This window comes from Gavialis gangeticus, unplaced genomic scaffold, assembly GCF_001723915.1.
Source record: "Gavialis gangeticus isolate Ggan-Ray unplaced genomic scaffold, GavGan_comp1, whole genome shotgun sequence".
Lineage (NCBI taxonomy): Eukaryota > Metazoa > Chordata > Crocodylia > Gavialidae > Gavialis > Gavialis gangeticus.
This window is the reverse complement of record NW_017729024.1, coordinates 89,128,034-89,140,136: the sequence shown is the minus strand read 5'-3', so window position 1 is coordinate 89,140,136 and position 12,103 is coordinate 89,128,034. Positions and strand designations below refer to the sequence as shown.

At 45.0% G+C, this 12,103-nt stretch overlaps 1 protein-coding gene across 3 annotated transcripts in view; it reads left to right on the top strand.

Annotated features, from left to right (window-relative positions):
* Positions 1-12,103, top strand: part of CUNH9orf3 (chromosome unknown C9orf3 homolog) — a 402,054-nt gene that overhangs the window by 63,299 nt on the left and 326,652 nt on the right. For all 3 annotated transcript variants that reach the window (XM_019517353.1, XM_019517354.1, XM_019517355.1), the window contains exon 3: positions 4,240-4,406. In XM_019517353.1, the coding sequence (XP_019372898.1) occupies positions 4,240-4,406 (167 nt within the window). The remainder of the gene's footprint in view (positions 1-4,239; positions 4,407-12,103) is intronic.

Sequence of the window (12,103 nt, the reverse complement as noted above, 5' to 3'; positions counted from 1 at the left end):
TGAGGCAGTCCTCTTCCTAGTAACATTAATGTAAATAAAAATTAATAGTAACAATATGCCAAATTGTGGAATCTCCATCCTTGGATGGTTTCAGGAGCAGGTTAGATAGACACTTGGCTGGGATGTTTTATTCAGGGATGATCAGGGGGCTGGATTAGATGACCTCATGGGCTAGGGATAGCCATTACACATACACTGATTTAAGTGATTAGAAATTGGTTTAAACCTGTAACAGAACAGGTGTTTAGTACACATAAATCAATTTGAAAATGGCTGAAACCGGTTTGAGATAAACCTGGCTGAATGTAGTATCATACTTAACTGATTTGGCTCAAACTGGTTTATTCAATGTCTATCCCAGACCCCTTGGTGGTTTAAGATAAACCAGACTCCCCCAGCATCCCGGTATGGTCTCTGGGCTGGGCAGGGCTCTCTGCTTCACAGCAGGGCTGGCCCCTCCCCTTTGCTCCCTGGTTGCAGCTCCTGCACAGACTGCAAGTACAGCAGGGTCTGCCTGGCTTCCCCCTGCCCTTCCCTCCTCCCTCTTGCTGTTTGCTGGACTAGCAGGGATTCCCCTCTTCCTCCCTCCCATCTCCCATAGCACGGACTCCAGCCCCGCAATGCTTAGAGGTGTCTGTGTGTGCGTGTCTCCAATTTCACTGGGACAGGCAGACAGAAAAGTGGCTGCTTAGGGCTTTTTGGAGCTAATTAACAGGTCAGCTGGTAAGCTTTATAAAGAGTTTGAACTAATGGAGAGAGGCTATTGTTTTGCTGATGAGGCGATAAACACAGTTATCAGCAGGGATCCTGGTTTTCTATGATTAAAAACAGTGAATTCTCTGATTTAAAAACCCCCAAACCATAATTAAAATTAAAGGTCCCCTACAGCACCCCACCCCCGCACTACTGGTGCCCCTCACTCCACCCACCCCAGCCTCCTCAGGTCTCCTGATGCCCCTCACTCCCCCATAACAGCCCCCCAGCTCCACACATACAGGCACAGACACTGACATTCACCCCAGCAGGTAAGTATGTGGGGAGAAGGGAAGGTGCTGGGGGACCAGATCATAAAGTGAGGGGGAGCGTGCCCTTGTGCCCACTCCCAAGAGGAGGGCCAGGTTATGAGGGCAGGAGTGCCCCTCTGTGGGCTACACACACGCTGCCTGGCCTGATGGGGGTGGTTTGCACACAGTGGCCACCATCACAACTCTGCCCCTGTGCCTCATGCTGCCTTCCCATGGCCGGCTGCATAGCTTTGCAAGCAGGTGGTGCGGGGTGCAGCAGCGGCAGTGCGGTGGTGGGTTCCACATACAGGCTGCACGTGCTGGCTGTCCAGCAGGGGAGGGAGGGAGGGAGGGGGAGGCTCGCATGTGGTGACTGCTAGTGCAGTGTAGCTTGTGCCTCATGGTTAGCTGTATGGCTCTGCAGCAGTTCAGGGTGGTGGCTGCAGTGGCTGTGTGCTGCCTGGGGTGGGAAAGGGGCTCACATGCAGTGGCCACAGGCACAGCTCTGAAGACAAGTGGCAGCGGTGGTGCGACGTGGTGGCGGCCGCCATATGTGAAACCCCCTCCCTGTCTCCGCCAGCTGGCATGCAGCAGCCACCACCACCATCCCACACCACTGCTGCTGCTTGTCTGAGGAGCTGTGCCTGCAGACAGGGGGCTTGCATGCAGTGGCTGCAGCCGCCACTGCACCACTTTTGCTGCCTCACAGCCGGCTGCACAGCTCTGCAGAGATGGCTCCACAGGTGAGCGGCAGCAATGGCAGCATATGAACTGCCCCGCCCCCCGCCGGCACACAGCTGCCAGAGCTGCCAACCCTTGCCGCCATGGAGCCGTGCCCACAGAGCCATGCACCCAGCTGTGGGGTAGCAGCAGCAGTGTGGTAGTGGCTGTCACATGCAAGCCACCCCCTCCCGCCCCTGCTGGCCAGCCGGCATGTGTGCAGCCCGCAAGCAGCAGCCACCACTGCACCACTGCTGCCGCACCCTGCGCCACTTGCCCACAAAGCCATGTGGCCAGCTGTGGGAAGGCAGCGTGGGGCGTGGCAGCAGAGTTGCTGTGGTGGCTGCTGTGTGCGAACCCACCTGACTGGCTGGTGCATATATGGCCCACAGAGGGGCACCCCTGCTCTCACCCCTGGCCCTGCTCCTGGGGTGGGGGGCAGGGAGGCACTGCAGCATGCCACCTGGGGCCAGTGGTGCCCCCAGCTCCCTCAGCCACCTTCCCCCAACCCCCAACATCCAAGCCCCACTTACCTCCAGGCTCCAGGGATGAAGAGTGAGTCTAAGCCTGAGCGCAGCCTTGGCTGACTCAGAGGCTCAGGCCCTGCCCTTCCCCTCCAGGCAGGGCTAAGGGTTTTGTGCCCTTTCTGCAGTTCGCTCTCGCAGGCTGGAACTGTGCCTGCCTGCAAGAGCTCTTTGCAAAAGTGGAGAATCCATGGATTTCTCTGCTAAAAGGGGAAATCCGTGTTTTCCCTGATTAAAAACAGGGAATCCATGGTTGTCTCTGTTTTTCCATGGGAAATGGAAAACCCAGATCCCTGGTTATCATCCCCCTGCTGGCTTGCTGCAGACAGTATAAAGTTTGCTGCAGACAATATAAAGAAGCATGGAGGGAGATAGAGAAGCTCCATATCATCAACAGATGCATACACTGCACACCCCCCATGCCTCAGAGTGCTAGCAGGGGTCTGGGGTCTGGCAACGCTTCTGCCCCTTGAGCAGCCAGTGGGGAAATGCCTTGGATGGTGCAAGCAGAGCTTCCTAGTTAGAGGTCCTGCCAGAGCCTGGCCATGCCCCCCACCCAGCGCAGCATTGTGTAAAGGAAGGGGGGGCTGCTCTAGCACCCTCGGCTTCTAGACTGAACCACTGCAGGCATGTGCTTGAAGTTCCTGAGTCCAGAGAGAATGTCTGTCCAGTTACAAACCACTTCAGCCTAGCCAGATTAAACTAACCTGAAAAGATTGAATCAATTCAGGGTCAGGCTTTTCAAATGTCAGTCCCTAGCCACAAGGTCTTTTCTAGCCCTACTTTCCTAGGATCCTATGAAATTGTATTGCTCTGTATATTGTGAGAATAGGCTGATAGTCCTGTTCTCCTAGATCCTGGAATTTAGATATCCTAACCATGGCCCTAGGATAACTAGTTAGTCAACTATTTCTTTTCTACTCTCTTGGGGAAGAAAGGGTATCTTAAAGGGAATGAGTGCCTTCTGGCAACTAAAATGCTTTCTGGGAAGGGGTTGTTCTGTGCACTGTTCCTTTTTCTGACATATATATATTTTTAGACACATATATTTCTAGTGGATGTCTGGTTGTCAAGAGGTCACATTTTAGAAGATTCTGAGCAGTGCTGAAACATGTCACAATATTGCACGCACACTACCTTGCAAATCAACAGCTGCATAGCAGCCTTAGTGCAGTATTCTTGGTGGGTTAGAGAGGCTGACCTAATTAGCCTCAGCACAGAACCATATGAGTGTTGATTATACTATTTCTGCTTTCAGATATAGGGTGTATAATTCATAGTGCCACCTGTAGGCAAAGGCAGTTATTGAGTTAAACATGTCCTCACTAATTCAGGATTCAGTAGACCTTTTCTGTCTTTTCAGAAGAAAGGTTGACACATTTGACGTAAACGTTTGATATAGCCTCAAGAAATCTTTCCTCTGTACTATTATGCAGTTGAAATCTTCCAGTTTATTCCTGCTCTACAGGAGGAACTCAGCCTTAGTGAAAGGATTCAGTGAATAAATTCAGCAAATTTAGGAACTTCATAGGAGAGGCTCAGCACTTCTATAGATCTTAGCCACTAAAACCTAATTGCTGTCTTCACGATTTTTTTTCCCCAAAACATGATATACATATATATACATACATATGCATACAAATATCCCCTTTCCCCTGTGGAGCCAAACCATACCCCCTTCCTCTGCAGGGCTGGCTTGGGGACAGCCACCACCTGCCTCCCAGCCCCCCTGCTATGCCCCTCATGGGTGCTGGATGGGGACCAACAGCTAGATCTGGCCCACAGAGGGATGGGACACTGTCCATCTGGCCTATGGGGGGAAAAGATTGGCACCACTGTCTTAGACTGAAACCAAGATAACTGAGATTTTGAAAACCAGTTAGCAGGTTTGAATTTCTCTTTGTAATAGAAACTCTACTCACCTCTTACTATTGCAAATTCCACAATAAGAAAAAACGATTAAATTCTTTACCTTTTTCTTCTCTTTATAGGCCTTGTGTTTATACAATGGGATCACCACTAAACAACAGAGCTCTTTTTCCGTGCCAGGAACCACCAGTTGCCATGTCAACCTGGCAAGCTACAGTCCGAGCAGCTACAGGTTTTGTTGTCTTAATGAGTGGTGAAAATTCAGCAGAACCAATACAGCTTCAAGAAGGTAGGTTCACTATGTCTATTTTGTGCACTTGTTGCATGGAATAACAACAGTAAAGTATTCTTAAAATTGTAATTAGCAGTAAAGCTTAGCATTTATCTTATGATTGTTATTCTTCAGTCTGAAAATACAAAAAAAAAAAAAAAAAGGAATATTCATTGCTATTTCCAGTTTTCAAAGAACTATCCTGCTCAGGGTCATTCTGCAAACCAGTAACACGACTGGGCGGAATACTTAGGTTTTCTAACTCCTTTCCTCAGCCTGCTGATTTTAGCTTTTGTATAAAAACCTTTCCTTAATTTGCCTAATTCTTGTTAATGTCTCTCATTAGTTGACTTAGTTTTAATCAGCCTGCAGTTAAGTGTTTGGCACGTAGTATTTGGCACATAAAGTATCAGAATTGGACTCTGGACAGCTCAAGGTATTGATAACACATGATATACTGCCAAATCAAATATAGCCCATGGTAAAACTAACTGAAAGTCATTATTGTATCATATATGTTTGGTGAGCAGTATGTGAAGTGAGCTGAAGTTCTCCATCCAGTGCCAAGTGCCCCTCAAAGCTCTACTTTGTTTCCACTTCTTTTGGCACCAAGGCATCACTGCAATCACTCGCTACTGCTTCCCTGCTTAGTGTTGTGTGAGGCATTGGCAACACATAGGGGGTGCACACGGGTGCACGTGTGTCCCCTGAGATCGGCCATGTACCACCTAGAAGTGCCAACCATGAAACTGGAAGCACACTTCCATTTTTGCTGCTGGCTTGGCGATTGGCTGCCATTGGAGGACCCCCCCAGTTGGCAATTTGGTACCTCCCCCCCCCAGACTCGGTGTGGGCTGATGCTGTTTTCTGTGTTTCTTTTCAGCTTCCTTCTTCAGGCTGCAGGGAACAGCAAAGTACAGGGAAATGATGTAACTTCCCAAGTCATATTTTTCAATCTTTAATGCATAGATACAGGCCTCTAAAATCCACATGTGAACAAGTATGTCTGGTTAGGGGTTGGGTCAATTTACAATTTCACAGAAACTGTGAAATCCAGGATTGTCTGTCAAATCAGCTTAAAAAAAAAGTTAATGAAAAAAAATTCTGATTCCCCAGTGGGAGCCAGCAGCCCTTGCTGCCACACCCTGACCTTACAGCCTGCGGTGCAGGGGTGACACATAGGGGATGCACGGAGGTGTATGTGCACCCCCTGAGCGTGTCAGTTCACCCCCTACAAAAAGGCGCTGAAAACACTGTATCCGGCTGGGAAGTCTGTGGGGAGGAAGGGGTATGGAAGGGCAGATCAAGGTCCCCACGGTAAGGAAGGGAGTGGGGCAGGGGCAGGCACTGCTCAGCTGGGGCGGGCCAGGGTGGGGCATGTAATGGAGCTGTGGGCAGCATGTCTGGGGGTTGGGGGGAGCACTTCTAGTGCTGCATGCAACCCCAGGAGATGCATGGGGGGGCATGTGCCCCCAGGATTTGTGTGTGGGGCAAGGGTGGGCTTCCCACTTCAGGATCGGGGCCTGTGCTGGCCTCTTCCTGGCAGGGGGGGCTAGGCCAGGGCTGTACTCGGGGCAGGTGGTGGTGCTGCGGGGGAGCAATACTGTGTATCTTGGGGTTGCTGCAGCCCACCCATCTCCTAGCACCACTGCTGCCCACCTGGTACCAAGCACAGCTCTGGCCCAGGCCCCCTGTTGGGAACAGCCTGATGCAGCCCCCAGCCATGAAGCAGGCAGCTTGTCCTTGCCCTGTGCACAAATCCAGGGGCCCCATACCCTCCTTTCATCCCCCAGCGGTGTGTGCAGCGGTGGGAGCCACTTCCCCCCGGATGAGCCGCCCATGGCTCCATCCCATGCCCTGCCCTGCCCCAGCTTGGTAGTGCCTGCCCCTGCCCCAGCCCCACTCCCTCTCTCACTGTAGGGGCCTCAATCTGCGCTCCCCACGCCCCTTCCCTCTGCCACACCTCTTTCAACCCCCTCCAGATTTACTGGATGGTTGCTGATCTCCAAGCTGATGGGCTGCATTCCTGGTCATGTGCATGCAGTAAATGTGCATGCATGTGGCATTTATTGGTGACATTGACCAGATTGGTCAAAAATAGCCAATTGCCAATAATGTCAATTTTCCTTTTATTGGTGCCAGTATGATATGGACCAATATATCGATGCACCTCTATAATACATTCTAAGGTTTTTCAAAACTTCGATTCCAGGTATTGGTGAAACAGTCCTACCACCACTGCTTAATTAGTCTTATCAACAAACTCACCATGGGTATATAGACAGATGTTCTTTTTAGCTGCTTTAAAAATGGAGGGGGAGTTGCTGCTATAGTGCTCTCATCAACTGTTACAATGTGACTGTTACCTCTGCTTGAGCCTGTACAAATTAGCCAGCTTACCTTAATTTTGATTTAATGAAGCTGGCTCAAAGTGGATAAAGCAGTTTTTCTACCCTTGTATTGCTATAGGATCTTGAAAATCTTACCATTGCATCATAACAGCTTATATTGGTGTCTTTTGATATCAACACATTTGTTCGGTCTGTCTATACCCTTTTTAATGGGTTGTTTCTGCTTATCAAGTCTCCCAGCAATGGGAATCTCTTATGTCAATATTCAGAGGAAAGAGGAGGCTTACCTGTAACTGAGCCTGTAAAAATAGAAAGCTACCTATTCTTTCAGTTTAACAAATACTAGGCTATCATATCCTCAGCCAGTGTAAATTGTCATAGCTCAGTTGAAATCAATGTTCTTTTATACCTATTAGCTAACTGAAAATGAATCAGTTGGAAGTGTTATTTCCTCATCAATACAGTTTTGCTGTCCTGTGATTTAAATAAACCAATTAAACTTTTTCCCATGATTTTTTTTTAATTAGGGAAAAACTAACCATGTAAAAAGACATTTCCAAAATATTGAAAAAGTGTTGAAAATTACATCACTGTTCCATATTTTTAAGAGTGACTGTTGAAGCTTAGTCATCCAGGCTCTACTTAATGGCTCTGGGGAGAATAGAAAGGGCATCTGTTTAATTCCTTTCAGTATTTGCAATGAGTCATTTTTTTTCTTCTTCAGTAATTACAAGTCAATTTAAGATTTTTTTTTAAATTTTCCAAACACTAATCCAGCATATTTCTATCCCAAAGAATTCTAAGAAAGTGAGAAACACTGTTGTAGAATTTCAGTGGAAAGGCCAGTAGAGGGGAAATGACTCATTTTAGCTTTTCTGTACTAATGATGTGCTGAATGAAAAGTGTGAAATGGACTGGGAAGGACCAAATGCTCCATTACAACTGGCTTCTTTGGTAGGCAAATGACAATGGCAATGACTTTTCTACTGCGCTGAAGAAAAAGAACAGCTATTCTTGCATTTCTTTTTGTGCAGTTATTTTTCTTAGGATGAAATTCACTGCAGTATAGGTGATCCAGATAGGGCTCTTGTGCATCACTGTAACCACATTTAGTTATTAGCATTATTTTGAAAATAACAAATAATAGAGATTTACTGTGATGGGCCTCATTATTGATATTAGTTATTGTTTGTATTCTGATGAGGGTTTATAGGTACAATGGAATGAGGAATTACAGTATGTAGACAGATAAAAAATGACCATCTCTAAGAAAATGACGAAGGATATAGATGAATGGGGGAATAGTAGGTAAAAAGTGTGGCAGGCTGAGATAACAGTGAAACATACAAAAGAATTCAGTGATAAGCAGAGATTTTGTATGGACCTTTTTTGGTGGTGTGAGTTTCATAGGTAGAAAAAACATTGGAAATTTGAACTCCGGATCAATTGTGTAGATGGGAGAATAACATTTACACTCTTACAAGTGCTAGAAATAAGCTGTACTTTAACCTGTTCAATATTATACTTAGCCTTTCCATATGGATACATAGTACATATAAAATTACTTGAAGGTCAGAAGCAAATTTTGTCCTTTGTTATCAAGCGTGCACATCCCTTAAAGTCTCTCAGGTTGCATAAATAACATTGAATGGTATATTTAGGTGCAGCGTGAATTAAAGCATTTCCTGCAAAATATTAATTTGCAAAATTCTAAAATATAGTGTAAAGTAAATGCCCTTGCTTGGGTTGAGAGAGAATTTTGATTTGCAGTAGACTGTGTAAAAAGGATCGATAATCATATAGGTTAGCTATTTATATTTTTCTTTAAGAAAGTAAATATAAAAGCAGGAAGTGGAAAAACAGCAAAGAGACTTTTTAAAAATTCAAATGCACACACTAATGGATGCTTCTGTTTGCATTCACATTGAGGCTGAAATTGTGGAATTTTTATATCTAGTATTTTTTTTTTCATATGTTGTATCAACATGTTCACTTTTCCCCACTATTTGCATAATTCAACTTGGAGACCAGTTTAATATGTGTTCTACTGCAGAGAATAAATTTGGGCAGAGAGAGAAACACCTTTCTCCCCTTTCACAAGGAAAGTGCTTGAGTTGGTTGATCTCTGACATGTCTGATGCAGGTGCTGTAGCAAGTAGCATTGCTGATTCCTCAAGTAGCAGGCTTCCCTGTGAGCCAGTGTTGGTGTAATGCTCCAACATGGGGTCAGGGCAGGCTGATATTGGAAATTCTGTCTTTCAGATGAGATCAGTCCAGGTCCTGCACAATCACCAAAAACTTTTCTAAAAGGGTCTATGCCAAATAATAGTTCTTAATCTCAGTGTCTCAGCCAAACAATAGTTTAGGTACTTTCAATTTATTTAGTTGTAGTTTCATGTATTCTATCCTATTTTTCACTTTCACAAGTGTTGTGTAGGGATATTGTGCACTCTTAAGCAGATGCTGTATTTTCCATTAGACATGGCTATATTTTTATGGCAAAGTAATCTGTATATGGTCTCTATTTCAATTTGCATTGTAAAGCAACAAAGACTTTTTAGAGGTGATAGGTGCTATCTAAACTAAAGAAAATATGTTTATTTTCTTAAGTCAAGTGATAAGATATAGTGACACTCAGATTTTTTTAGGTATGGTATGAACAAACTGGGACTCTTAACTGTTTTTGAAACTGTTAAATATAGCTTAAATGCATGATGAGAACAAGAATGGTATTTTCCGTACTTTTAAATGGATTGCAGTTTCCTAGTATTGTTAAATCCACTGTTAAACAGTTAACATATGACTTGAAAAAACCCCCTCCAGTTTGGTGTAATAGGCTTTTTATTTTTGTAATTATGCAACTATCAGACCATGTATGCTTATACTGCAGTTGCAAAACAAATGTCCAATTAGAAAAATGTCGCTTTGAAAAGAACCTGTTGGAAAATATTTTCAAGTATTGTGATTTTACCATATATGTCTTGGTAATATCTGATTTAAAAGCAAGGCTGTTTTATGACTAGATAACCCATGTAGATGATGGGGTGTTTTAAACCTCAGATTTATCATCATGCTTCCAGTTTCCTTTAAAAAGCAAACCCATACAGCTATTCTGCTCTTTTCCCATGAACCCTAATGTAGTGCGGATATGGTTAATACAGGAGTTCTCAACCTTTTTTGACTTGAGGCACCCCTCCCTAACTTTTGTGAAATGAGTGGCACCCAGTTTCAAAAACTAATTGATATATTATAGAGCATACCTATTTACACCTGTTAACCTCAACTCACTTGGCCATGTCGGGTTGCAATGCCCTGCCCCCTGGGAAGGAAGGGGAGCCCAGAGACTCTGGCTGCTGTTGCAGCTGTAGCAGTGGCAGAAGTGGCAGCCAGGCAGGAGCCTGGGGGCCATGAATTAATCCCTGGTGGGTCACCAGCCCCTGGCTAACTAAATCAGAGATCCATAAGCTTTCATAAGCAGCAGCTTGCTCCATCAAATGCTAAACTTCTGATAAAGCAAGAGGCTGCTTATGAAAGCTTATGGATCTTTGATTTAGTTAGTCTGTAAGGTGCAAATCTACCCTACCTTCTGTCTAACAGTTCAGTGATACATACTTGCACTAGGAGGAAGCACTGCACCGAGTCCAGCTGCTTTGCTTTCCCATTCCCTATAGGTGGTGCTGTTTGCAAGGGAGCCACATGAGGGCATGTAAGAGAGAGAAAGGAAAATAAAAGGGACCAGAGCAAGGGGGAGGAAAGATGAATGCTAAGGATGATAAAGGTGGGAAGAGCGAGAGTACAGGATAGATCAATGGAAGCATTAAGCAGGACAGAAAGAAAGAAAGAATAGGAAGAGGCCAAACAGTTATTAAAAGAGAAACAAGTAAGATAAAATGGGAAAGGAGAGTGAAGGAGAGACCAAAAGCATTAAAAATGCACACTATGTTAACAGAAACAGCACCTCATGTTAGTCACTGGTAGTAATCATTTCCTGCAGAAAGGCCAGGTCAGTAATAGGAAATGCCACCTATTCTGGAGTAACTTCATCCTTTTCACCATGTGCTTAGAGACTTTCTGTTAATTGTTCAAGATGATACACTTTGGGCTATAAAGACAGCAGACGCATATGTGCAGTAGTGAACTGGGGCCAACAGGGCTTATAAACACAGTAGGAGCCTCAGGATTTGGTGATGGGAGCGTTGGTTTTATAAATCCTAATATATGGGACTTTGAAAGAATATATGAAGAGGAAAACAAGTTCCTTCCTGCCCTTGAGTCCTGCTTTGGTGCTTTGTTTTTCGGGATTCTCTCTTTCATCAGGAATTGCTGCCGCTCTTCTAGATTTGAGTAGTATGCAGTGGTGCTCAGCCTGGGTAACCTGCTCAGGGTGGTGAGCTCTGTTCTTCGCTGGATTTGAAGGTAGTCGAAAAAAAACAAAGCTGTTTAAACCCTGCTATGTGCAGAATGCTGCTGCCCACCTTCCTTCACTTGGTGCATAAACACATCACATCATTAGACTGCTAAACTGGCTCCCCATTCATTTCAGCATCCTGTTCCAATTGTCCTTCTTGTTTTTAAAACAGTCCATAGTTTTCGTTGCTCCAGCCTGCCTCACTGAACTTGTTTCTCACTCTAACCTTTTCTGCTCCCTCTGTTTGTCTAGCACTGGCCTCCTCTCTTTCCCACTAGACAGTCTCCTCACTGTTGTTGCGAGAGTGTTCTCCTTTACACCTCCTGCCGTCTGGAACAGTTTTCTGTCTCTGCGCCTCATTGACTTTCAATCTTGTTTCAAAACTCAGCTGAAAACACACTACTTTTTTCATGATGATCCTTGAAAATTTCTCTTTTCCTTTGCTGCCATTAAACTCTGAAGTTGCTCTATTAGCATAACTTGATGGAGCATTTTGTAACACTGCATGTATGACAGATGCTACACACAATGAAGTATTGTTTTAAACTGCCTCCAGGCCTGCTCTCGCTCCCACTGAAGGCAATGGCAAAACTCCCACTGACTTCAGTGGGAGGCAGCTTGGACCCTTGGTATGGTTTATGTCAACATCAAGAACTTGGGATTTCATAGTACTAATGAACTGTCTTGTCCTATAAGTCCCCTTTTCCTGGTGCCCATGTTGGCTGGTTTTCAGCCTCCTCAGGTTGGAATTTCCAAAGATTTTCAGTTGACTAAAATACTTTATTTCCTTACTGTTTCTAATGAAGTTGTAAGCAACCATGGTTTTTTCTGTTCACCTTCTCTATGCAGCCTTTAAAAATCTGGAAATAGGTTATATGGTGATGCAGAACCAACAACAACTATTCATATTTTATTATCTGTGGTATGAATTACCTGTATGGCAGTTCATAAGCACA